Source organism: Siniperca chuatsi, linkage group LG10, assembly GCF_020085105.1.
Source record: "Siniperca chuatsi isolate FFG_IHB_CAS linkage group LG10, ASM2008510v1, whole genome shotgun sequence".
In the NCBI taxonomy this organism is placed as follows: domain Eukaryota; kingdom Metazoa; phylum Chordata; class Actinopteri; order Centrarchiformes; family Sinipercidae; genus Siniperca; species Siniperca chuatsi.
The window spans coordinates 26,790,052-26,817,952 of record NC_058051.1 but is presented as its reverse complement, the minus strand read 5'-3'; the positions used below and the strand labels follow the sequence as shown (position 1 = coordinate 26,817,952).

Sequence of the window (27,901 nt, the reverse complement as noted above, 5' to 3'; positions counted from 1 at the left end):
AGTGACGTGAATCTTGATCATCTGGACACTTTTATGGTCCAGTTGTTGTCAGAGTTGCTCACTTTAACACAAACAAAAGCGATGACGAGCTTAAAGACTCCATGTGGCCTGAGCTCATTTGAAATTGTAAGGCATAAGTAACAGTTAGCAACATTCATTCAAATTTAAAGGCTTCAAGAAATACTTTTATGGTAAGCATAAATATTGATAATGCATAGCATCATCTGCGACACCTCCTATTCAGTGTTAAAGCATCTGTATTCTGTACTTGGATGAGCTATGTAGGTGCATCGGCAAACGTGTGTGATCGTGTCAGTAAGCATAGGTATGAATGGTATGTGCCTGTGTGCATAATAAATATATACACATTAATGCTTCCATTGTATATACGTGTGTGTGTGTGTGTGTGTGTGTGTGTGTGTGTGATATATATATTAAAAAAAAATATAAATATATATATATATATATATATATATATATATATTAAAATATTTATATATATATATATATATATATATATATATATAAATATATATATATATATTAAAAATATATATATATATATATTAAAAATATATATATATATATATATTAAAATATATATATATAAAATAAAAATTAAAAATTATATATATATATATATATATATATATATATATATATATATATATATATATATATATATATATATATGAATGTAAGGATTAATTGGATGTGTGAGTGTAGGAGAGCTTGCAGAGTCAGAAATCGTCTCCGGTCTCAGCGGGAGAATTTTCTGGGTCTGAATGCAGGAAGGGCGAGCTGATGTGATGCCGTCCTCTCCTCCTCTATCGGAGCCAGCTCCTCTGCTGAGCCCCACTTCTTCTTGGAATGAAACAATGATACCAACTTCCTGTTCCTGTTCCGCTCCCTGGCCTGAGTGACTTGAAACTCTGGGATCACAAGAAACATGATTCCCATATTAGCATATTAAAAGTTTTCATATCCTGGATAGCAGAACTGAAATGCTGGGAGGTTCTTTTTCATCTTTTCAAAGTGCAGACACCCACAGTAAAGGTTATCTAATCAATATTTTAAATAATCAATTTAAAGCAATAGTTTGACATTGTTGGGAAATACACTTATTTGCTTTCTTGAGAGTTAGATGAAAAGATTTATACCACTCACATATCCATTAAATATGAAGCCAAAGCCAGAAAACAGTTAGCTTAGCATAAAGACTGGCTGGGTGCAGTAGTCCGGCACATAATACTGCAAACTGTCAGTTTTACGCTTCGGTTTTTGTACGGATTAATCAAACAAGATATAACATGTTAATTAGTTAATTAGACAGATTTTGTTTAGGCTAGCTGCTAACTGGCTGCTGGCGATAAGCTTCATATTTGGCATACAGACATAAGAGAGATATTGATCTAACTTTCGCCAAGAAATCGAATTTCCCAAAATGCTTAACTATTCCTATAAAAAATAAATGTGTTGTTTTTTTTACTTTGTTTTACACATTTATTTACATTTAAATTTTGGTCATATGTACTTCAGTCAGAAAACCGCAGTCGTTACAAAGACAATACAATTTCAAAGACTTTTGATAGACATTTGATAGAGTGCCTCAAATTCGTCATCGAAATGTCAGCCCATGACTCATTTTCCAAACAAAAAGCTACAGTACTGTCCTTATATTACTTTAGTAAGTAAGTAAGTAAACTTTATTACAAGGTGCTTCACAGGTGCACATAAAATACAACAAGAATTTTAGGGAATAGCCAAACAGAGAGAAATACAACAAAATATAAAATGAACAACATAAAACCACTAGAGTAATACATTATATTATATTAATACATTATATTATATAAAATTGTCGGTTATTATCCATCAAATAATTTGTAATTCAGCAGCAAAAGTATGAGGCACTCACGCAGCTCGCAGTCTTCCTCTGGACCCTCTGGTTCTTTGATGTTCAGATAATGGCAGGCAAGATGGCCGCTGTAGTCCCTTAAGTTTTCTTTAGCCCCTGATAAGAGAAAAATGTAATCTCTGAAAACTGAGACTAGTCATGGGAGGCAGCAGGTAAGCTACTTCACTGACACCTTACACCTAAAGCTTTAAGAAACAACCCATGATCCAAAGGTAAACAAAATTACTCACATAAGACCTGTTGTCACTCTTAATCTGACTGACGGCACTTATATTGTAAAATCATGCATTTTACATAAAATCAAGGTTTTAATTTGGTAAAAGATTGATTTTCTAGTAATGATTGTAAACATTGGTGTGAAAGAGGCTTAAATTTTGAACCATGATTTTTCATATATAACTCAATTCTTCAATTATGTATTTGATCTATAACTCAAAGTATTGATGAGCCTGAACAACTGCTATTGTGCATTTATGGCGGTGCTGTCCCTGCAGCCAAGAGGTTAAATGAAAGCAGTTTTTACCATATGTCCCAATGAGCAGGTCTAGAATATGCTGATGACCATGTAACGCTGCAATGTGTAAAGGTGTATATCCCTGCAGAACAAAAACAAGAGTAAAACAAAAGGAAAACTTGCATAAATAAAATCAAAAACGTTTATTCTAAAGTTCAGAATTATTTGCTTTTTAGGGACAGTGGTGATATAACCTCAACATTCACTTCACTGACACATAAAGAGAATAACTGTGGCAAAGTGCTGGAAGGGTTTAGAACCTACCCCCTAGAGTTTCCCAGGCCCAAACGCAGCCAATGAAAACAGCAAGAAAAAAATATACAAATTAGCAAAGGTTATGGAAACATAAGATAATGATAAAAACATAATTGCTTGGTAATTCACTGAAAATTGCATAGTTCTAGAGTAGTGCTTGCTGGCACATAGACGCACTGTTTTGGGAAACAATTAACATGACATGACATGATTTATTAGCGGAGTACTCCTGCAGCCCGACAACACATGCTGCTCTAATACATTTGCACAGCTGGATGTTCATAGAGATAATTTAGGAGCATTACATCACTGAGGGTCACAAAAGGAGAAACCAGCAGCCATGTTGTTGTCCTCTTGTTATCCACTCAAATCAGACAACTTACTGTACATGCCCATTTTTAACAGGAAGGGTCCTGATAAAAAACCTGGATACTCACATGCTGAAAGAAAGAAGAATACCATGAATAAATCAGTGATTGTGCACAACACAGGAAAGCAAACTGTCTTAAGATAAGGAGAGTAAACCCCAGGAACACGTTTCATATATTCAAAGAGACTGATGAAAGAAATAGAAGCTAGTGGAACAGAGGCTAGCTCGGACGTGACATCAGGGCTGTGTATGAAGGATGCTACTGAGTTGCATTATGGGAAATGTAGGATCCAGCCTTTTTTGGAACTTGACCCATATTAAGGACTAAAAGTCATGATATCTCAGCCTCTGCTGCTTGAATTTTGACCATTTCACCATCTTGCAAAAATCCCCCTAATTTATTGATGTGCAGCACTAAATAGCTGGAGTGCCCCTTTAAAATCATTGTCTAAAAATGTAAAACTTAAATGCACTCACTGATTTGGTGTTGACATCAGCACCAGCATTAGCCACCAGAGTGGCCATGTCCCCGCTGCCATGTTTTGCAGCCCAGTGCAGAGCTGTCTGTGTGCAATAAGGAAAGAAGAGTTATTCATAAAATTCTTCTTCTACAACCTTCTGTACTATTGTCAGGCATGGTAATTGCCGCAACATCATTACAAGTTGTCTAAGCTGAGCAGGGCAGCTTCTTATTGGCTGTGTGAGGGCAGAGGGCCAGCTGCGCACAGAGGGGAGTGGACGGATGGAGGGATGGTGAGAAGGAGGGATGGAGAGATGGTTTCCTGCCATCTAACAGAGCCTAATTACAAAACAACACAGCACTGTGCCCACAGTTGGGGGGCCCGGCCGCCTGTCACCAGGGGGAAGATTGATGATGTTAGTGTGACCTGCAGAGTGGAGACCCACCCAGACATCACCACACTACTGTCAGCACACGTCAAGGAAGGAAACATAGGCCCCCGCGACACAACTCTTTGAGATACACCCACACGTCCACATGCAAAGACACTTCGTGTGCGTAGATGTTAAAATAATAGACACATGTATGTACAACACACACTGAAAACACAAGGCACATGCAAACCATATCCACCTGTCGGGCTAGAACTGTGATCTCCACAGTTTTTCCTGCACACTTTAAGCTGCGTAATTATGGGCTATCAACAGGTGAAAGCAGAGCGTAGGTGCAGATGTCGGCTAAGTAACCACATCCACCCCTTCTGAGTCTGACCCTTAACACGGTGAATCAAACAGTAACCATTTCAGAATTACTCATTAACTGTGGATGAATGAAAACTTTACAACCTCAATTTTTATTGAGGTTATTTTACTGTGTTTACTTCTGTTAATACATGCTGCTTGAGACTTGACGAGATGAAAACTACTTTGGTTAGCTCCTGAAAAGTTGTGGAGATGGAGGTTTTCATCAAACAGCAACAATATTGAACTTTAGAAATAAATACATTTATTTGTAGTAGTACATCAGGTCAAATGAACACGACATTTGAAATCTTTTTACATGTGTAAACAGAATCACACCTTGCTCAAATGAAAGTCTGTTGATGTCTTAAACTCCTTTGAATCACCCTCAGACTTCAGCACTGGTAAGCGCTAAAACAGTAATAGTTTAACAGACACAGCATGCTGAAACAATACCTTCTGACACATACACCATATAGCTTAACCTCAGTTTGTGCCGCTCATGTATTACCATTACATCTGAGTCACAGAGCCAAGCATCTGAAAAAATAATTACCCGCCAATCTTTGAAAAGGCCTGAAAGTCATTAAACAAAACTTACAGATGTTCTAAAGGTGTTTCCAGATTCCTCAAAGACTCTGGATGAAAAAATAGTCATGGAATATTCTTTTTGATGTTTCCCAAAGTGTGCTGCTTTTTCCTAATCCAAACAAAGATGGCATCTGGAAATGACATATGACCTTGCTTAATTTATTCAATGTGAGCCAAACATTTAACTATCCGTTACATTTGTCTATATCAATGTTGTTGTATAGTGGGTAGGGCTAGGTATGAGTACTAACCCAGTACCAAGTAGTATCGAAACTTCTCCAGTCAAACCAGATACCCAGATCTAGAAAGACATAACTATTTGTATGGTTTTGCACGCAGCCAATCACTGCAAGCGTTCTTGGATTTAATGCGACGTGTGATTGGCCCACTACTGCAGCTACAGCTATATCTGTGGTGGTGAAGTTGAGCGCGCCGTATTTTACTGAGTTGGCAGTTCAGCCTGCCGAGATGCCACCAAAATGTTTATACTACATGCCTGTGGCATCTGATGAAAATATATGCAAAAGGATTATTTCAGGAAAAACTGGGAATACAAGTAACATGATAAAGCACCTCATCAAGCATGAAGACAACTTCAGGCTGCACCGTGTTCACAAAAAGGTATCAAATGAACTCTATTGGTATCGGTATCACTTTAAGGGTACTGGTATTAGTACTGGTATCATAATTTTTTAAACAATACCCAGCCCTAATAATGGGTTCACATTTATATTAAAGTGAGACCATATGTCATTTCTGGCTACCTGAATTAGTTGCAACTTGAGAAATGGGTTAAGAAAATGTAATTTGTTTTGTGAGTGACAAAATATTTTTTCATTCACATGATTAGCAAAATCTTTGAGGATTCTGGAAATACCTTTTGAACATCTGTAAGTGTTGTTAAATGCCATCACTGGGTATTTATTTTGCAGAGAAACAGATGCTTAGCTCTGTGAATCGAATGTGTTGATAATACATGAGTGGCATGAACGGGGGGGCCAGCACGCTGCTTGAACAGGACACACGTCCTTTTGTGTTTGGAGGCTATGATGCTAATTGTGCTAATCGTAGCACAACAAGCCCATCCAACAGCTGGAAAGAGAAAATTTCTGCTTGTAACCACTGAAGGGACTGAGGGAGCGATAGGTAGCTACATCTCTCTGTGTTGAGCGTCTGGGAGACAGATTGTGATAGATGCTGTCTGGCTCAAGTATCTCCATCTCTTTTGTCTGTCCCCTGTCACACCTTAAGACAGATTGGCCAAAGGGCTGTTTGACAGGCGGCTCGGCGGCTCTCCCGGTGGGCATGGGTGATGGACGAGGCTGAACAGGATGCAGCGTCTTCCCTTCCTGCGCCTCTCGTTTCTGTTCCTGCCCACTGGGGTGCCCCCCCCCCCATCTGTCCAATCACTCAGGGACGGCTCTGTCCCCGCCACGCGCTCCCCAGTGAGGGAAGTGGTGGCTAAAGAAGGGCTCACATCAACGGGAGACACAATGGCCAGTGTGTCTGACACTTGATGTGGAGGGAGACAGAGAGGAGTGATGGGCTAATGATGTACTTACAAACTGTGTGGCAGAGGAAGTCCGTCACAGCAGGAACAGAGGTCCACGTCACGAACAGAGCACGAAGAGAAAAAGAGCGTGAGACTTTGGAGTGAGAAGTGTTAGACTTAGGTGAGATCTGGGGTGTTCTGACCTGTGTTGCGTCTTCACTTTTAAGCAACTACACGTTTAAACCACTGTTTGAAGTGCATATCTATAAAACCACCTGATCCCAACAAACATTTGGTCAGAACAGGAAACACTTAAGTCCTCCCAGGAAGAAGAGTAATCCCTTCAGTCCTGGTCAAACAAGTGATTTTAGAGCCTGGTATTTGGTACACTTAACATAACTTCTATTGCGCAAAGTCAGGACATGAGAAATGCAGATCAAGTATAATAACTCCTGGTTTTAAAGACTCTGGTTCTCATGAGTCCTATGACCTTTGTGATTTGAGGTATCTCTTTACGTTATCTCTGGAAAGGCATCCACCTCTGCTGAACAGGGAAAGGCTGAGGGCTAAAGGGAACATCAAAGAGGCCTGAGGGGGACTTAGCACCTTCCCAGGGACACAACCAGCATTGTTCTACAATTAATCCCAGCCTGCTCTATTACTTTCAGATTATCTTTAAGTGGGTGAAGTCTTTGTGGGGCATTAAGACTCTCCTTAATCTCCCCCCCATCTCCCTACACTTCAATGGCGGCCGTGCTATCTTGTCCGGGTGGGGATGGCAGAGGCTTAGGGCTACTCTTAGAAGGTGGTCTGCCATGGCCACAGGGCAGTGTGAGAACTGTGACACAGGGGAGGGACAACAAACATGAGCTCAAATCTCTTAAGCGCACAGGGAGACAAATAAAAGGATTTGGGTTGTCAGGGGGGCACAGGAGCTAAAAAGCTATCTTTCATAATCCTTTTGATAGTGGACCTTTGAAATGCATGATCTGGATGTTTTAACACAGGGTTCTCAGAATACTATTAAGGGGAAAATCTCGGCAGAACGAGCTTGTGAAAGTTATACAAGCAAAACACGGGTCGGAGAGTGACGAGTTCTGTATCGCATGCTGAACTACACAATCACAGATGAAATATCAAGAAAGACAGGGCTGAGATATCGTCTGTATTTGATGCAAGTTGTACATGAACTTCCATTCCAACAGGTTACAGTAGGTTACAGAGTTATTACACACAAGGTGCAGACAGAAGTAGAGATGATAAAACTTACCCCCTGAGAAGGATGGTCATGGTCACAGTCGGGAGCCACAGTGTGAGAAATTGAGAACATAAGAGGCTTTAAGTCAGACAAAAATCATGTAATAATAAATTACATCCAACACAATATTATGAGTTGATAATAACTACACCGACACCACAACATGCAACATGTTACAAACAGTCTGTAGCTATTTTTCTCAAAGTGCCACATCAAATACTCACTGAGGTGAAGTCCTGGTTTGACCCCCCCCCCAAAAAAAAGACACAAAACACAAACGCAGTATTAGTAAAAACCAAGTATACCATGTATCCAATAACATGATACAGTTTTTATTGAAAAAGTGTCTTTTTTTTGTTTTGTTCACTTTCTACTTGTGTTACATTAAAGAATAATTCTGGTTTATTACAACTTGGGTCTTATTTGCGTGGTTTTGGTCATTAAGTCTATCAGTTTTGAGCACCCACCAAAGTGATCGCTGAGATCTGGGAACAGGACGACATCATGATGAAGTCCAATGGGGCAAGAAACAATAGAACCAAAGGAACTAAACTTTGGAACTAGAAACTTAAAAGCCCCCTTTTGCGCGTTCCTGTTTGCGCGAAGATTAGGCAAATTAGACCGATGACAAATAAAAAGAACAACGGCGAACAAACTTAATTTTCACACACGAAGAAACAAAAACACAGACTCATCACGTTGTTCTTTGTATGTACTGTTGCATGCCGCTGATGTTTGAATGGATGAAAAGGAGACTGAAAACGCCACAGCTCCTCCCTACACAGTAGCAATAATCAGTTGAGTCTTTGACGGTTATTTATTTCAGCTTTAGATTGTAACCGCCATGAAACAATTAGCAAATAAAGTTTTATTTCTCTCATTCACTCTCTTTGTCCTCTTATCACCGCTCCCTCTCTCTCTCTCGCTCTTTTTGTTTTAAATATTTGGCAAGCCAACAACATGACTTTGTTTTTAATGTCAATAAACATCACAAGAAATGTGATATTGATACTAGAGGCACCCAGTATTTCCTTATTTTGTGAATGAAGCTGTATGCAAGTTGTAAAAGATGACCAATCATCAGCGTTCATCACTGCAAACTCCACCCCAATAGTTCCTGAACCATTGGAAAGAACTACCCCCATAGTAGGGACTATTTTGGCAATTGAAACCATAGTAGATCAACTAAATTTAGTCCCTGGTACCTCCTAAACAAGCCAACAGTTTAGCCAGATTATCTAAACCAGTTTATTTGGAGGTTAAACTGTACTGTTAAACCCATAGGAAACTGAGTGCACACCTAACTATGGCAATGGATAAGTTTTTATTCATACAAGTTGTGCACTATTTGAAGAGGGCACAACTTAATGTTTTATCACAACTAAATTGTCAAAATTGTTGTCAAAACTTCTCAAAACTAAATTGACTGCTCATGTTTCTTGCCCCATCAGACTCTGTGGTAGCAATATCGCCACATTCCTAGATGATATTATTATGACAGATGGATAAAAATCTAAAAATTTAAAGTGGAATTATCCTTTAAGTGGCAGAGCAGAGGGCGGCGCTACCTTCTTGTTTGCCAGCGAGGGGTCCTGTCTGAGCAGCTGAGAGAGGTCAGGGAGTCGAGCACCGGCAGCGGAGTAGATCCACTCCTTCTCTATAGGATCCAGCTACCACAGAGAGGGCAGTTAGAGCTTAAATGTGCACACAAATGCACACACACACACACACACACACACACACACACACACACATCCACACACACCCACCCTACTGTCCACATCCTGTTGTGGGCTCTTTTGATAATGCTGAAACTACAAACCTGTAATCCATTTCCCACAAAAGACTGAGTCACGGCCAACTGACACAATGTGGGAGACACCCATGATCACACTGTACATAGTTCAACAGTTTGTGCTTTTACTTCTGTTACTGGTTTAAAGGGAACGAGGACTGACAGTAGTGACATCACAGGGAGAGTGGATATGTATTTCCAAGACCAAACCCTAACGGTCATCTATCGTTAAGAGAAAAAAGAAATTCAAATTCTGTAGACATGACACTTAAGATATTTACTTATAAATCCTCTCAGCCTTCGTTAATAAGAAACCCAAAAGAAAACAAGGAAAAGACATGAAAAGGACTTACAGCGACAGCAGTGGAGCCCATACTGCCCGTACACTCCTCGTCTTGCTCTGACTCGGACTGAAAGACGGAAAACAGACGACTATTACTCAGTGGTGACAAAAACCCAAACTGTGACACAAGTTAACTGTACCGTATCAGTCATAATAGTCACACAGCCTGATCCAGCATCACAAGGTACACACACACACACACACACACACACACACACACACACATATACATCCACTTTCACACACAGGGCACAGTGCTGTGATGTTTTCCCGCTGACGAGACGTGACCAAAGGGTGTCAGACAGATAGAGAGGTAATGAGCTAGCGATATGGAGGTGCCAGTTTCACACCTAAGGGGTAATGAATAACAATCCAATTAACAATTAACCAAAAAACAACACGCCTACAGTCGGGCCATGTGTTTTTGTCACCATTTCAGTCTGAAGGGCTCAAGAGAAAAACTTTTCTTGCAGTGTATAAAAGTGTCAGTGGCTGATTTATGTGAGAGGGGAGAGGTTTTTTTTTTTCTTGATTGCAAATTGTTCTTAGTTCATACAGAGACATGATGTTAAAACACTCAGCCCTTTCATGTGTCTCGCACAAACTGTCACATGTCAGCGTGCCAAACATAAAAAGTGGAGGGATTGTATTTATCCAGCCTGTTCCACTCCAGCACATGTCCATTTTTTTGGCGCTCTTTGTGGAGACCAATAATAACAGGCAGAGAAAAACATTGTTGGGCATGAAGGGAAAGACTTTTTCATGTAATTGTAGTTGCTTTTAGGGCTACAACTATTATTTTTACTTATAGTTAAAACTATTGATAATTTTTTCAATTATTCGTCTGATAATACAGAAATATTGCACAATTTTCCATAGCTCAAGTTGACGTCTTTAAGGTTTTGAACAACCAACAGTCCAAAACCCATAGATATTCACATACATTTTTAAGAAAGTAATGTTTGGCATGTTTGCTTGATAAATGACACCATTAATCAATTATCAAAACAGTTGGCGATTCAATTTCTATCAGTCGACTTATTGATGTATTGACTAATCGTTACAGTCCCAGTTGTTTTGTCTTGTATTAGACTGTGGAGTAGAAGTAGAGTGAAGTGAAACTGTACTTAAACAACCTAAACCAATCTGAAGAGAGCCTTCAAAGTGAAGGGGGGCTTCAGCTGACCACTAGTAGAAAGAGGTCACTAATGACATTTCACATAGGGGATTCTCCTCACGTTCTTTACACAATTAGGTCAAGTCACGTTAATAATGTTGGATAATTAAACAAGAGTCTACGGCCACTCTCGTGGTTCTGTGAGGCTGTACACAGCGGTGCTTTGAGCTAAATGCCAGCATGCTAACAATGCTGACATGTTGATGTTTAGCAGATAATGTTCATCATGTTCACCATCTTAGTTTTAGCGTGTTAGCATGCTAATTTCTTGCTAATTAGCACATGTTAGCATGAGGCTGAGGCTGATGGGAATGTCATCAGTTTTGGTCATAACCTCAGACTAGCATAAGTGTTGGACAAGTTCAAATTTGACCTGTTGATGGGTAGAGGTTAAGGGATCACCAAAGTTATTACAATTCATCCTGAAGGGGACATGGATGTCTGTACTAAACTTTATGATAATCCCTCCAATAGTTGTCAAGACATTTCACTGAAAACCATAAATGTCGACCTCAGGGTGGCGCTAGAGGAAAAATCCTGGGATCACCAAGGTCAGTAGGATTCATTCTCTGGGGACCATGAATGTCTGTACAAAATTTCACAGCAATCCGTCCAACAGTTATTGAACTGAAATATCTAAAGTTGGACCACCAACTGACCGTCCCTGTAGCCAAAATCACAATAACCAAAATTAATTAATCTTAAATGCTAATCCTCCAAGGGCTGAAATGTAGCTGTTAAAAGCTTGAAGTTTTGTCCTCAGCAGAGAACTGTAGCTGTAGCTTGAATTCATGTCAGTTACATTGGATCCCTATGGTAACAGGTTTTACGGCTGGAGAAAAAAAACTCCATAGAAACTTCTCAAACCACTCCTCCTCTGTACCTTTTGTTCACCTTTTCTTCCACTGTGTTTTAAAAATCCAATAGTGATTTATCTTTATTTTATTTTTTTTAAACACATAACATAAACAAACTTTTTTTAAATTAGGACCCCTAAAATGTGGTTTTTAAAGAACTGAGACCAAGATATGTTCTGAGCAAGACATGTTTCAGTCCAAAAATAAACTTCTGTTCTCTTTCTGGAGGACAAACTATATAATAGAGACAACCATTTCCAAATTTCCTCAAAAATCTCTTTGACATTTATGTACTAAATTTATTTGTGCTTATGTGCCGACATATATGCCAATACCATGATATCAGTGCTATCGGTCAAGCTCTAATTGGAATCCATTCTAATCAACAAGAATTCAAGCTGACCACAGCTGGTCTTATCTATGAAGGACCAAGATACCAGGTGAGGACGATGCTCTCCTCCTGAATCAAATTTAAACTGAAAGGAAAACTGAATTTATCTGCCCCAGAGAGTCATCCTGCATTTGGGAGCATGATTTTCCTATCAAGCGTTGGGAGAATAACATCAACGCTTCCAGCCTCAGGTGTTTTGATTAAGAACAGTGTATGACACCACAGTGTCAGCTACCTGCCAGGTAGCTTCTGTAATGTGAAACAACTGTCAACCCAGTGGTGTCCTAAATACAAAGTTCAATGGTGTGACTAATACCTAAAGCAAACACACTTAATCTGATTGCGGTGCTATATTAACACACTTCAACATATTTAATCCATCTATTGTGCAGGTCATCAAGGAGAGCCACATATCTTTCTCTGGGATGAATCCCAATCTCTTTAATGGGCACAAATGATTATTATCTTTATAATGAGTTCCAACATGTTGCTGCTTAACATAATAACAGAGAGCTTAATTTAAATGCAGATTCTCCCCCTTGTCCCCTAGTGGGTCCTCCTCCCACTCAAATTCAACATACTGTAGGTTACAAATCCAGGTAATTTACTTAGCACCACCTGGTGGGTAAAGGAGGAACAAAAAGAGTGTAAGCACTGACCTGGAAGTCAGTGTTTTTCCCTCAGTGAAACTGTGATAATATACTGTATGTAATTCCAAAAAAAATCAAGAATTTTGTGTAAATCCCAGTTCTGTCCTTCATGTGACCCAAACTGAATGTTCATCTACACGTCTTTCAGAAATAGAGGACATTAATTATGAAAACTTTAAATCTAAATCAAAAAGGTGCTGGAAACCAACTAGTGTGCTTATATTTATACTAGTAATTCATCATTTATAGGCACAGAAAGGTTTAAAGAAAAAGAAAAAAATGTAAACAGATGATGTAACTAAGTAGATTTACTCAAGTACTGTACTTAATTACAAATCTGAGGTACTTGTACTTTACTTGAGTATTTCCATTTTATGCTGCTTTCTACTTCTATTGCACTACATCTCAGAGGCAAATATTGTACATTTGTCTGAGAGCTTTCGTTACTAGTTACTTTATAAATTAAGTAATATATTTTTGCATTCAAAATAAAATGATATTTTCATGTTTAGTTATAAATTAAACTACCCAACAGTATATGCAAGTACAGCTGAAACGATTAGTCGATTAATCAATTAGCCGATTGACAGAAAATTAATTGGGAACAATTTTGATAATCGTTTGTCATTTTTCACGGAAAAACATGATACTTTTCCTTTTAATAATTACATTTATTCTAATTTATTTTGAATAATTTTGAGGTTTGGACGGTTGGTTGGACAAACGTTGTGAAGGTGTCACTTTGGGCTCTGGTTGTGACGGCATTTCTCACTGTTTTCAAAATTTTTACAAACCAAACAATTACTCGATTAATGGAGAACACAATCTGCAGATTAATCCATAATGAAAATAATCATTAGTTGCAGTCTGATACAAAATAGTTCAAAATTATTTCCAACAGTAAAATGCATTTACATTAATGCATGAGTAAATGTTCTGAGTACTTTTCCTTTTAATACTTTAAGTACATTTTCCTGATAATACTTACATACTTAAGTAAGATTTTAAATGCAGGACTTTTACTTGTAATAGAGTATTTTTACAGTGTGGTGTTAGTAGTTTTACTTAAGTGAAGGATCTGAATACTTCTTCCACCACTGGGCTTCTGTTACAATCTTCTTTCAACAGTAAAAACAAAGATCTGAGGCCAACATTTCACAATATGAACTTTATATAATCACTGATAATATATTGTTTCAGGCTATTTCAACCTAGTCTATGTTTTGAATGAGATTCCTGAATGATCAATCACTAAAACAGTGTGTAACATTATTTGGTTTTATACATATAAAAATTATATGTTATCATGTTGTCTGTAAATGTTAATTTTAACATTAATTTACAGGTGTCAGTATGTCCAACAGCGATCCTACCTGACGGTCTAAATACTGTTTCGCAGCCTTCTAGATTCTGACTGGAATAAAATTCTGGTGGTGAAATAGTGGTTATTACAGTAGGTTGTTTGTTTTAAGTACCTCCACATCCCTGTCAGATAACCTCAAGTGGGATACTTGAGGCTTCATCAACCCCACTCGTCATGTTCTAATGTGTTCTTTTGAATGTATTTTGAAGTAGATGTTACTTAACACTATTAATTATATAAAACTGGATGTTGTTACTATATTTTCATACAAAGACTTGTGTTTAGGCTTGTTTTTTTTCCAGTAGCTTTGGTACAGTTTGTATTCATATTACTACCACATTTAAACCATATATCCTTTACTTTTAGCTTTTTATATTCCGACTTCTCTGCTTGCTTGCTAACTAGTTTTCTCACTCTCAATCGCAGAACGTGTTGTTGAGGTGTTAAAACTGACTCAGGTTGGTGGGACACAGGTGTGTCCTGTGCAGTCAGCCAGCCATCATACAGTAGCTGGTAGTTTATTGGTTATTGTGACAATAAATATACTAAAGAGCAGCCTCACGCCAATTTGTAATCCCATTTGTGTGTTTGTGTGGATATATGTGGATATATAGCTGAGCTACTCCTCCGTCTTTCCAAGTACCCCTCGTTGGGAATCTAAAGTATGGCCTAAAAAACAGTATGCAGGAGGGCAAAAAGCAACAGTGCTGCCTATGAGTACCAGCCCAATATTCAAGCATTGCCTCTCAATCAGCCAAATCGTCACCTTTGACCCCGAATCTTTGTCCAGCTCATCATCCCTGTTGCTTTGTGCCGAGGGTTCCTGGATTTGGATGACAGGAGGTGGAAGTAGAGTGTGCTGCATGAAGGCTGTTCCTGTCTGCTGGTCCTACAGGAGTACAGACATAATGTGCTATAAACTCAAACTGTCTCTGATCCAAATGTGTGATCTGAGTGTTCGCAGGCTAAACGTTTAGCTGCGTCAAGTGCTAGCTGAGGTTAACAGCATTAGCACTTTGTTTGCTCTTTTCTTCCCTTCACCATCTGGGTGTAGAAAGATAATGTTTGCTTTAGTGCCTGTTTGAACAAAGCATGTGCAAGGATATACAACCAGCAGTGTAAAATATATTAATCTAATTAATTAAATACTCAAGTTTATTGCAAGAACAATATGTAAAAGTACTTCCAGAGGATTATCATGCATTAAACCAGCACATAGTGTTTATTTTCACAACAGTCGAGTGCTTCTATGCATTAGTTTTGAACAGCTCCGCCCTTTATATAAGACATAAGCCCTTTGACCTTCCCTTTCTTCTCATAGTGGCTAACTTAGATTTTCCCCAGTAAAAGAGCATTTTTCTGCTCCACAGTATTCCTCTGTGTAATTGTGCGCGCCACACATCCGTCATTAAATGCTGACACGTGGTGGTAGAGAAAAGGCAGAGCACACTAACAAAGACGGCCTTGTTTAGTAATAAATGCATCATTCACATAAAGAGTAAACATGGTGTGTTGGGGTGATAGCAGAGTCAGCAAGTGGCACTTTAGCACCCAGTGTTGTTGCTGAATCATCCCACATTTTGTTGTGCTTTTACAGATAGCACAGAATAGAACAGCAAGCTGATTTTAAATTCACCTCTGCAGCACTGTTGGGCTCTCCGCATGCCATCGGCTCATCCTGTTGTTCCTTCTGGTGAGGAGAAGAAGTCGAGGTGTCTGTCACGTCCCACTGTACAGTAGCCAGAGGTCTAGCCGGGTTCAAATGGCTCTGTCCGTCCCCATCATGATGTTTGGCGTCTCGCTCATACAGCATTTGCCTGTATTTCTTCTTTAGGACAAGATACTTCTCTCCCTGCAACAAACAGAGTCAATTAGCACAATATGCCTTTGAAAAAAGAAAGACATCCACTGTAAAAACCCCAGTCATGTGGGTTTTACTGTCTTTCTCACAATAACTTGTGTGTTTTGTATGTGTTTATCCAATAATGGGAGTTGAATTTATCTATAATTCCTTATTTTTAAAGCTGCCCTCCACTAAAAATGAGTTTGTTTTCACATTCATCTACTGAGGGGGTGAAGGTTTCTCTGTGCTCACCTTGTATATGAGTTTAAGACGTGTGGAAACTTGAAGCCTCCAGTGCACAAACACTCAGAATGGACTTTTCAGTGAAGTAGGAGACATCTTGTGTCGAATAGTTAAACATTTAAAATGAACAATATTTGCATATTCATTGATTCTGGGGTTTTTGTAACGAGATGGAATGAATAGATGTGATTTTAAGAATTTGTAAGTAAGTAGTTGAACTTAAAAATGGATGTGAGGCACAGTAGTATCTTTATATAAACAATAAGCTGTGTCTGATATGTTTTTCCACAAAAAAGGTAGTTGAACTTTCAATTTGGGGAAGCTGGTAGCAATGTTACTTTAGTTTTCAATCATGCTTGTTGAGCTGTGCGTAACAGTATGTCATTATGCATCAGCAATTTGGAATATTGCCATTATCACAATATGAATTTTTTACCATATAAAAAATATATTGTGAACGATATGATATGGCACACCCCTAGCGTATATTTCCCCAAAATGTCAAACTATTCCTTAAAAAAAAAGATTGAAACAATTTAATTCAAAAAATTAATCCAGTCTATACATAATAACTCAGTATAATAACTCAGTTTAGTTTGGACTGATTTATCTTGCAGTAACATTTTGTCAATATGTGAAAATACTTCATAGACATAGTTTCAAGGAAAATGAAAACTGCAGCTGCAGTCAGTCCCTTTGGGGGAAACCGGTGGGTACAAAATGTAAAAAAAAGAAAAACAGACTGGACATTTCCTTGTTAAGTCATGATAGTGGAACGGCAACCTTTCATAGCAGTGATACATTTGCCTGTTTATGCCTCATTGTTGAAATGTGAATACAGAATACATGGGAGTTTTTCCACAGAAGGTAAACATATTTTAATAGTTTACTTACATTCTCTGACTTCACCACAGCGATTCGGTCAATAATGAGCTTGAATTCCTCTCTGTATTTAGCTGCAGGGAAAAATATGTTGATGTGAAAAACTGAAAACTAAATATAGCTTCGAATTCCTCACATTCAGTAATACATAAGTGATTCCAACTCCAGAAATGTCATTATATGTGCGAGGCAGTAATAGAAAACTGTAATAAAAGTATTTACAGACGCGGATCGAATGTAACAGTGTCTGTTTCCAATAGATGTGTGCGTTTGTCAGTCATAGTCTGCAGGATGAGCTGCTGGTTTCTGTTTCTTCATCTGAAGTAAGATGAGGCAGTACATGTCTATTTGACCAAGCTAGATGCAGCTCACATTGCAAATAAACAGCTGCTTTAGTGAAAAAAGCCACTACAAGACAAGCTAAAGAGAGAGAGGAAAGAGGTTCCCCTCCAGCAAAGATCCAAACAGATCACAGGCAAAGACCTGAGTCAACTAAGACCTACAGTAAATCTTTCCTGTGGGACAAACTACAGCTGACAAGCTGATAGACCTCATCAGATAAAGCTATCTGCCTTTGTTTACACCAGCAAGCAGATATTCAGACATGTGCAGACTGTGTGATTAAGAGCTGACTCTGTTTGTCAAGCAGCCAGATCTGCTACACTTAGACATTTTCCAGTCGTAGGTATTCCATTCATGCCTAGGTATACTTGGGCATGCAGCTCAGGACAATTGAAGTGTTTCCTTTTCCTGATGCAGTGAGATAGTTGCACCGCTCACGTTCACAACAACAGGAAATCCAAAGGAAGCAGCCACTTACATCTGTCTCAACAAAAGAATTCCTTGCTCACCACAGTGAGTAACACAGTATACGTGCTAGTTATTTATTAGCCAAAGGTCTGCACAAACAAGCAACTAACACACACACATGCACGCACCCCCCAACACCGCTACACTCCCCACCATGTCCCAGTTTTCCGATCTGATGAAAAAGCAACCCCATTAGAGGACTACATCCAGTCATGTCTGTGGACTTAATTATGATTAAAACACTATCATCACAATTACGACATGAAAATCTGCAACCACATGCTATGACAGACTTTAAATATGTGGGATGCACTTTTCTAATTGGACAGCCATGTCAGATGGCAGAGTATCAAGGCAGCCCTCTAAACCTCTGTCAACAACTGCAGTGCTGACATAGCATCTGGACAGTACATGCTGGCAACTGCAATACAAGGTCACTTTGGATAATCATTTAGGGAGGTTAAAATATGTTTGTATTTCAGGCAGTGCCAAAGGTAAAAGCACTGTTGAATGGATAGATAATCATTACACACTCATAATTTGTCGTCTTGTATATATTTTGCAATTAAACTGCAGTGTGTGTGCTTTATCTTTTAAGAGTTTCAATGGGACATGTATCTATTTTAGGTAGACCTAGCTAAAACGAATGCAGTATAAGACAACAGCCCTGCCATAATAACTTCTGAAGGAATAAATGACACAATCTTCCTGTTACAAATTAAAAAGTTTAATTTATAAGCCATAAAATGCAATATTGCTCAGCTAATACACTCTGCTACAGCCTTACTTGGTTTGGTATGACCAAAAGCTTCCGGTGGCTAACGTTAGCTAACGTTAGCACTCTTTAGATACATATTCCTGTGTAACTAACGTTACTGCACCAGTTTGCTGACACTTGTGTTACTGTCACGCTACATTTTGGCATGCCTCAGATAAATTGATTGATTACAAAAGTATAACTGTGTATAACTGTGTAACTCTGACACCCATTCATTTCATCACGGTTATTATGTCCAGAGATGTGACTCAACTTTATGTTTATTTTGGAGGCTGTAGTTTGTGATGCTGTTGAATTATATTGCATTGCACCCACTGGCCCAAAACTCCCATACACAGTCAATACAAAAGAAACAGCTTTAAAACAATGAACACATTTTTCTGAGTGAACCAAATTTTTTAAATTTAAAAATTGTATTATCACAATTTGAGCCAGTAAGTCAAAAATAATTTTAAAGTATCAAAGAACTGTATCAGTACATTATTTTGGCGCCATCTGAGTCAGAGGACAAATATGCAGCTGTATGAAAAAGGATATTAATGCACATTAGCAAAAAAAACCCAAACCCTAATCTACTTATTAGTCTCTCAATTAACTGATTAATCGGTTGGTCTATAAAACATCAGAAAACAGTGAATAATGTCCATCCCAGTTTCCCAGACTCCAAGGTGACTCTTCAAATGTCTTGTTTTGTTCGACCAACAGTCCACAACCCATAGATATACAATTTACTATAATGTAAGACCAAAAAAACCCCAGCAAAATTTCACATTTGTGAACCTGTCACAAATGTTGGCATTTTTGCTTGAAAAAAACAATTAAACGACTATCAAAATAGCTGCCAATTGATTTACCTGTCGATTAACTAATTGATTAATCAACTACTGTTGCACATTAGCCACCAGAGGTGATGGGTCATACCAGAACAAGTAAGGTTGTAGCAGCAAAACTCCTGAGTGTATTTGCTTTTGAAATCAACTTTTCGTTTGTGACAGGAAGATTGTGTTATTTCCTCTTTTAAAAGTGACACAGTCGAGCTTTAAAATGGGATGAAGCAACTATAAAAACTATAAAAACATAACCTTACACCCAAAAACCCAATTTGTCTGTAGAAGCCAAATGTGAGAGAAATTTTGGTGGAACAGGATTGCATAAGCATCTGTACAGTAGGTGGGTGGAGAGGAACAACAGAGAGCCACATCTTTCCAGCAAATACAGTATTACTGAGCTAAACTCTACAATAATGAACTATTCCTCATTTTGCTGGGGGGGGGGAGCACAGCTCTGTCTGAGCAGTGACACTGCACGGGGACATGTTTTGGTGATGGGCTGGTTCAGGTCCTCTGTTCAGTTACCAGGCAGCTCTACAACTGGCCTGAAGGGAGGAAATGACACAATTCCTGCAGATCTTTGGAGGGGCTTTTAATGCAAACCAGATGTCTGCTTTACAACAGAGAACAATGAAAGGGCATTAGAGCTGTTTGTTAAAGCAGACTGGGGAATGTTGCGTTTAAATAAAAAAAAAACAAAACATGGATCATATTAGTCCAAATATGAGACCTGTCAGGCAAACACGAGGTCAGCTGATATTTGTGCCATCCCTCAGCACCGAGCACTAACTGATGCCGCACGTTCACATCACATTTCCCCATTTTTCGGGCGAATATTTTCATCTGCTTGAATCCATGATACAACGGCTCGCTACTTACCACGCAACTGCAAGTCACTATGGCCAATAAAGGGCTTAAATGTCTTCAGTATATCTGCATTTTTGACTCTGCCTGAATTGCCTCCGGTGGAGTAGAAATAATCCAGCAGCGACTCTTCACTCACATCCCTCATCTCAGCTCAGTGCTTCTGACGTCTTTGTAGCGACTTGAATTTCTGGGTTTGTGTTTTTTAAAAGGTGATTTCAATTCTCTTGGTATTTCTCACTCAGCCATAATGCAGTCCTCTTGGCTAATTTGTTCGAGTACATGTCTAAACTTCACTCCACCCAGACGAGCTGACCACTGCTGCGCCTCCTCCTGTTAACCCTTTAAAGACATCTCATATCTCACATGTTATTTTTCACTCTTCGGCCTCTGCATCAGGATGTGGCCTAAATCTGCTATATTCTTTGTCTTTTTCGCTGATATTTGTCTTTCAGTACACTACCTATTATCTTCGTGAAAAGGCCGAAGCGTGTGCGCGTTATACTCATTATTTTAAAGTGATCGTGAACGTCTCATATTCGCTCCAAAAGAGACACTTGGGCACTTGCAGCTTCCTGGTAGGAAGTGTATTTGTATAGTTTTCTCCTCAAAATGTATTCAGTGGTTGAACAAGTACTCCAATCTTTTATTCCACAGTGTAGAAGTACTCTGTTATAAGTAAAAGTCCTGCATTCAAATTTTTTACTATTTTACGAGTAAAAGTTCAAAAGTACCAGCATCAAAATATACTTAAAGTGCCAAAAGTAAAAGTACTCATTATGCAGAATGGCCCATTTCAGAATAATGTATATTATATTATTGGATTATAATTATTGATGCATTAATGTGTAGGCTACATCCCTTTAATGTTGCAGCTGGTAAAGATGGAGCTAATTTGAACTGCTTTATAAATTGCCAGGTAGCTGCCGCAGATCAATAAAGTTTCACCTTATCTTAACTTTTAATTATTCATCATCATTTATGTGTTGATTATATTTTGTATTATTAATCTGAATCTGCAAAGTAACTAGCAACTGAAGTTATCAAATAAATGTAGTGGAATAAAAAGTACAATATTTGCCTCTGAAGTGTAAAAACACTAACTAAAGTAGCTAAATACATCTACTAAAGAATATTTCCATGATATGCCATACCTACACCCATAACTTCACACTTCTTCTCCACTACATTTCAGAGAGAAATATTGTACTTTTTACTCCACTAAATTTATTTAACAGCTTTAGTTACTTGTGACTTTGCAGATCCAGATTAAAAACAACAGTTCATATATTAAACAAATCAGTTGAATAGCTCCAATAACGTAACACTGAAAGGGGCCATTAGGCATTACGAGTACTTTATTTTTGATATTTTAAGATCATTTTGCTGATAATACTGTACTTTTACTTGACTTTTACAGAACTTGTAATAGGGAATTTTTATAGCGCAGTATTGTGATTTTTACTTGAGTAAAGGATGTGAAAGTGGTGGAGAAATAGAAAATAAGAAATGAAAAGAAATAGCAATAACACAATGAAAACAATACTCTGTTACAAGTGAAAATCCTGCATTCAAAACCTTACTTAAGTACAGCAAATTGTACTTAAAGTATTCATTATGCAGAATGGCTCCATCCAAGCAACATCTGAATGTTGTCAACACTGTTGAGTAGTTTCGTCTATAACAATGCATATTATATAAACTGATCATATTTTTGACATATAAAATCTTGATCTGAAAAGTCACTAGTAACTATAGCTGTCAGGTAAATGTAGTACAAATGTTGCCTCTGAAATGTAGTGGAGTAGACGTGTAAAGTAGCATAAAATGGAAATATTCAAGTAAAGTACAAGTACCTCAACTTTGTACTTAAGTACAGTACTTGAGTAAATGTACTTCGCTACTTTCCTCCTCTACACCAATTATTTTATCAGTGTGTTTATGGTTCCCTTCAGAGCTGATACTTCACGGATGTCACATAGGAGGGGAGGTACCTGTTAATCATAAAGATGTTCAGGCCGCATGTGGGCGAAACATATTTTATGTGTGATCATTAAGACAGAGGATGAAAGTGTTGTCATCACGATAACTTTTCAGAGGTGTAAAACAGTGGCATCTGATTAAAACAAGGATATATGACTTTAACTGGACTTTGTCATATCTATTGTTTGTCCCACAATAGAAGACAACACTATGGAGGATAGAATCAGCATTTGTCACAAGTTTCCCCTGTTATGTCTAGTTGGCTAAATTGCAAACATTTAGGGCAGGGTTTGGCACATGACCCCATTTTTCTTTTTTCAGTTTTAGGCGCCAGCACCCGTAATCTTATGTGTTACAATCCACGTTTAGATCATTCTGGCAATTCTCTGCAACATGGGCTGGGTACCAGGATCAGTCTAATCCAAATGGCAGAGGATAGAATGAATAAGAAGATGTTTTTGTCTTTCTCCATGCCATGGGCAAAACAGCTTTACTCATTGTTTGGGGAGGTGGCTATGTTGTTTATCTACAGGAATAATGTGTGCTGTAATGTTAAATTCATTAAAAAATAAGCTCTTATTGAAGTTTGAAGAAAAATGGCTTGAATATTCTGTCAAAGCCAAAATTAAGGACATATGTGCATATCAAACATGTGTTTGGCCCTGAATCATATGTTATATCTCATTTATCTAGAAGCCAAAGATCTTTAGTTGCACTGTTGAGAGCTGATATTCTTCCTCTGGCCATTGAGGTCGGTTGAAAAATATTCAGGAGGAAAACCGATTGTGTGAGCTATGGGATTTGGTTGAAGTGTAAAGTGAGTCCTATTTCCTTTTGTACTGTACATAGTATGATGATTTAAGGGAGTTAATGTTCCATAAAACAGGTCGACAAAACCCTGAAATGTTCTGGTGTTTAAGTTTGCCAAATGTGTCTCCTGGAAAAGAAGGCAAGATAGATAATTGAATTATTTGAAGTATTTATTCAGATTTTTCCAGTACTACATAGTAAATGTTTCTGTCAGCAGTAATCAGTGACGGTCTGAAAACTGGACCGTGAAAGATGCTGTAGCTGCTTCTCTACTTTTGGACTTTCTCTGTTGTTTGAAAATGTGTAGGCAGTACTCTTGTCCTGGCTTGTATGAATTTATGGTGTCTTGTAAGCCCATGCGGGCCGGGCATAGTAATGTGCATGACACAGTAATACAAATGTAATTAATTGAAGAATATACTTTCAAAAGTGAAAGTGGTTTTTGGTTAAAGTGCAGATATTCCACTTTGCATGATGATGAAGTTGTAAAGTTGTAAACAGCCCCCACTCCTGCTACTCCCACCCCCTGTGCACACCACTGATAATGGTGGAGGGCCAGTCAGTTCAGGTATTAGACACAGAACACATTGTCAGATTAATTGTGTGATTGTGTTGTAAATATTAAATGTGCCGGACTTACATGTTAATCTCTCTGTCCTCCTGTAGTATAGATTCTCTTTGAACGAGTTTCCATTTAATTTAGAAATGGGTGATTTGTATTTCATGTTTTAGGCTGCTGCTCTAAGAAGACAATATTGTAATTACAGTAAGCTTCTTATAAGCTGATACAATTATTGAGGTGAGGAGTTTATATTGTCACGTGAAAGTGGGACCTTATGCTATAAAACAACACAACTTTTACGAGGATAAAGAAATTTGATCCTCTAGCATATGCCACGTCTTTGTGGAATGAATTTATGCCAGAGAGCAGCTGGCAATACATTATCACCTTGCTACTACTGTCAGGGATTGTGTGGCCAAAAGAAAAAAAAAAAACAACAGAGCATCAGCCGTGTCAGGGCATTGACATTGATTCATTTTGTCAAGACATCCAAACAGACTTGTGGTGGAAGAAGTATTCAGATATTTTACTTGTGTAAAAGTACCAATATAAAAAAGTAAAACTTCTCCCAAGTGCAAGTAAAAGTCCTGCATTAAAAAAAAAATAAAAGTATTATCAGCTATATTTACCTACAGTAGTAAAAGCACTCATTCAGCAGAAAATTGGCAATTGTGACTGATATATTATTGTATATTCCATTATTAGATTGTTAATAATGATTCATCAGTAGCATTTTACTGTTGTAGCTGGTCGAGGTGGAGCTAGTTTATCTATTTTAGATACAGTTAGATATCGTAGTCCAGTGGTTCCCCACCTAGGCGTTGAGCCTTCCCCAAAGGGTCACAAGATAAAACCGAGGGGTTGTGAGATGATTAATGGGGCAGGAAAGAAGAAAAAACAAAGTTCTGCTGCACCAATCGGTTTCTTCTTTTCTGTAATCTTTGTAATCGGTTTTGTGAAACAACAGATACTTTTACCTCTTTGGGCCCCAAACAGATAAAATGAAACCATGGGAGAAGTTTAGAGGGGAAAAAGTCGAAAAGGTTTTGAAACACTGGTTTAATCTTTAACCATGTGCTGTATTTTGTAAGCTAATCATATGTGTTTTTTTTAATGTAAAACCTTAACGTGAGTGAAAAGGACAATGTTTCCCTCTGAAATGTAGTGGAGTAGAAGTATAAAGTAACATAAAATGGAAATACTCAAGTAGTATAATTAAGTACAGTTTTGAGGTACATATACTTTACTTAAGTAAATGTAATTAGTTACTTTTCATCACTGAAAGATGTAGCAATAGTGCAATAACCTGAGGTGATGCTTTAAACTGAGTAAACCTTATCCGGTCATTTCAGTATGTTAATTAATAGCAACACCGATAAATATATTACATCAGCTCATAGCAGATATATCGGTGTATATGTTGGCTGATATGTAACAAGAAATTACATTGCATACAGTAAATGCCAAACTAGGTTTGAGGTAATGTGGAAACAGTGTCTCCATTACATAGTTTGTACACCAGAGAGCACAGACAAGTTGATTTTTTTGTCCCATTAAATGTCCCATTTAGTATGTACCTTGGTCACAACTCTTTAAAAAAAAAACGGATCTAAGGGATCCATATCAAGATTGTTCATTTATGTTATGTGTTTATGTTTAAAAATAAACTTACTATCGGGCGATATATAGTTATTGGATTTTTTAAGCTCCAAATATTGATATTAGTGTCAGCCTCAAAACTCCTGCATTAGTCTGTTTTTTTTTCCTTTTTAAAAGGTGAAGTTGAAAGTATGAAATGAAAAATGAAGAATTCGTCAAAGTAGTTCACTAATTAACCTCTGCATCAGGATGTAGCCTACATCTGCTATAATCTTTGTTTTTTCCCACTGATATTGGTCTTTCAGTACGCTACTTATTACCTTTTGTGAAAAGGCCATAACTTAAGTGTGTGCTTGTTATACTTATTATTTGAAATGATCGTGAATGTTTCATATTCATGTAGTACTCCAAAAGAGACAATTGTGCACTTGCAGTTTTATGGTAGTAGGCCAATTTATGCAGTTTTCTTCTCAAAATGTATTCAGTGGTGGAATAAGTACTCAAACCTTTTACTTGAGTAGCAATACCACAGTGTAGAAATACTCTGTTACAAGTAAAAGTACAAAAGTATTAGCAGCAAAATTAACTTTAAGTACCAAAAGTAGTACTCATGATGCAGAATGTCCCATTTCAGAATCCTGTAAAATCATTATTTTATTCATTATATTATTGGATTATAATTATTGATGCATTAATGTGTACATCACTAATGTTACAGCTGGTAAAGGTGTGATTAATTTGAATTACTTTATATACTGCTGGGTAGCTCGTGGATTCCCCCCCTGGGGAACAATAAATACTTATTCTTATTCTAACCTATAATAATACATCACCAATTATTTGTTGATTGTATTTTCTGCAAATCTGCAAATTTATTAAATGAATGTAGTGGAGTAAAAAGTACAGTATTTGCCTCTGAATTTTAGTGGAGAAGAAGTATAAAGTATCAGAAAATGGAAATGCTGAAGTAAAGTACAAGTACCTCAAAATTGTACTCAACCTCTGGTGCTGACCATTACCAATGAACACTGAACTCTCCATCATCACTGTGTTGCAAGGCAAGTTTTAGAAATCCCATCTGGATTTCTCTGCGGCTACTTGTCCGCTTACTGCTGTTGTCAGGGGTCCTTGAGAGCAGAAAAGGGCCAGATGTTCCTGTGCACCATGTGAAGGTCAAAGCCACCGCTCTAATGGCAGTGCGTGGTACTGATCGAGGGCAGATGTTCACAGGGTTATCCATTCCATATGGCTGCCACTCGTCCACGGGCCTTTTCACAGCACAGCTCTTGTAAACACGCTTTGGTTCGCTGTTCTCTTTTTTTCTGCCCCTGTAAAACATGTCCTAAATCCAATCACCTAGTCCCTCTAAAGGGGATGATGTTGATGAATGGGAATGTGTAGCGGTTGTAGTGACCTATAAGCCCCTGAGATTACAGGCAGGCGACCAGCCAGCCAGCCAGCCAGCCAGCCAGCTAGGCAGGCCTGTCCAGGGCACCAGGAAACAGCTAGAGCTTAAAGAGGGATTGTTTAGATAGACAATGGTGTCTACCTGGTTTTAATCCCCGCTCAAAAAAAGTACAGGGGATTGGCAGAGTTTAATAAATGAAAGTGCTCCTATAATCAGGATTGGCCAAAATGCCCCTTTTGTGTTAATCGGACATTTTTTACAGCATGGTTTTTGACATCTGCCACAGCAGGTGGTGTTAACCCTTCCACTGCCCCAGCTGCGTGCAGTGTACATTTCCACCAGACCTCATGCAGAGACGTGCGCAGAAGACATGACGTAAACAAAAAGAGAGAGTGTGCAAAGTGTGAGCATTTTATACATGCACACAAGTCAAGTCTCTCTGTTTCTCTAAAATGAAAATCAACAGAACACTTTTAAAACTAGGATTCACAACTTGAAAAATTACACTTTTTGGGTTAATTACACTTTTTTTTTTTGTATTTAGAGCTTGTCTGGGAGAGAGAGCAAAGAGTGGTGAAATGCACCACATAGGTAGCAGTCTGCTCTGCCTTATCTTAACATCACATACGTGAATATTATCTATGGGATGCAGCCGGCCTGCGGCCATCATGCGGCCACAGCTGACTATGGCACAACCTCATTACTTACTTAGTAAAGGCTAATAGAACAAGGATGTGTAATTACTTCATTGCTAAAATAGAAAGCTGCATTTTAATAATTAAAGTCCAGTGTATCAGCGATAAAGCATAATAAAATTGTTTTAAAATCAAGGATTACAACAGTAAATCCCGATGGGCCAGATGTGAGAGGGGAGGGGCCGCTGCATTCTGGGACCAGATTAAAAAAAAAATCCCACAGGACCGCACTGTCTTTTCTCTGCAGCTTAGAGGCTTGTGTGGACTCAACATGCTGTAATCCACCGATTAGCTGATATAATCACCTGTAAATACACCTTGGCCATGATGTTACTGCAGCCCATCAGGCCCTGCTCTGCCCCACGTGTGCTGAACACTTTTGTTATCGAGGCGGGTCAGATTTGACTCATCTGAACTTTC

At 38.3% G+C, this 27,901-nt stretch overlaps 1 protein-coding gene across 10 annotated transcripts; it reads right to left on the bottom strand.

Moving 5' to 3' along the window:
• Positions 1 to 696: 696 nt before the first annotated feature.
• Positions 697 to 21,009, bottom strand: LOC122883287 (ankyrin repeat domain-containing protein SOWAHA). 10 transcript variants are annotated; one of them, XM_044211725.1, is made up of 14 exons: positions 20,440 to 21,002; positions 17,155 to 17,216; positions 15,811 to 16,026; positions 14,941 to 15,063; positions 9,747 to 9,803; positions 9,167 to 9,268; positions 7,823 to 7,834; positions 7,611 to 7,613; positions 3,535 to 3,621; positions 3,125 to 3,127; positions 2,697 to 2,699; positions 2,442 to 2,514; positions 1,919 to 2,014; positions 697 to 932 (listed from the first exon to the last, which is right to left on the bottom strand). In XM_044211725.1, the coding sequence occupies exons 1-14, from the start codon at positions 20,570 to 20,572 to the stop codon at positions 760 to 762; spliced, it is 1,143 nt and encodes a 380-aa protein (XP_044067660.1). In that variant the 5' UTR covers positions 20,573 to 21,002; the 3' UTR covers positions 697 to 759. The 10 variants fall into 10 exon arrangements, with proteins under 10 accessions (XP_044067660.1, XP_044067659.1, XP_044067664.1 ...); XM_044211724.1 differs by lacking the exon at positions 7,611 to 7,613 and adding an exon at positions 5,440 to 5,441 and having other exon boundaries at positions 7,819 to 7,834; positions 20,440 to 20,996; XM_044211729.1 differs by lacking the exons at positions 7,611 to 7,613; positions 20,440 to 21,002 and adding exons at positions 5,440 to 5,441; positions 18,081 to 20,380 and having other exon boundaries at positions 7,819 to 7,834.
• Between the last annotated feature and the right edge of the window lie 6,892 nt (positions 21,010 to 27,901).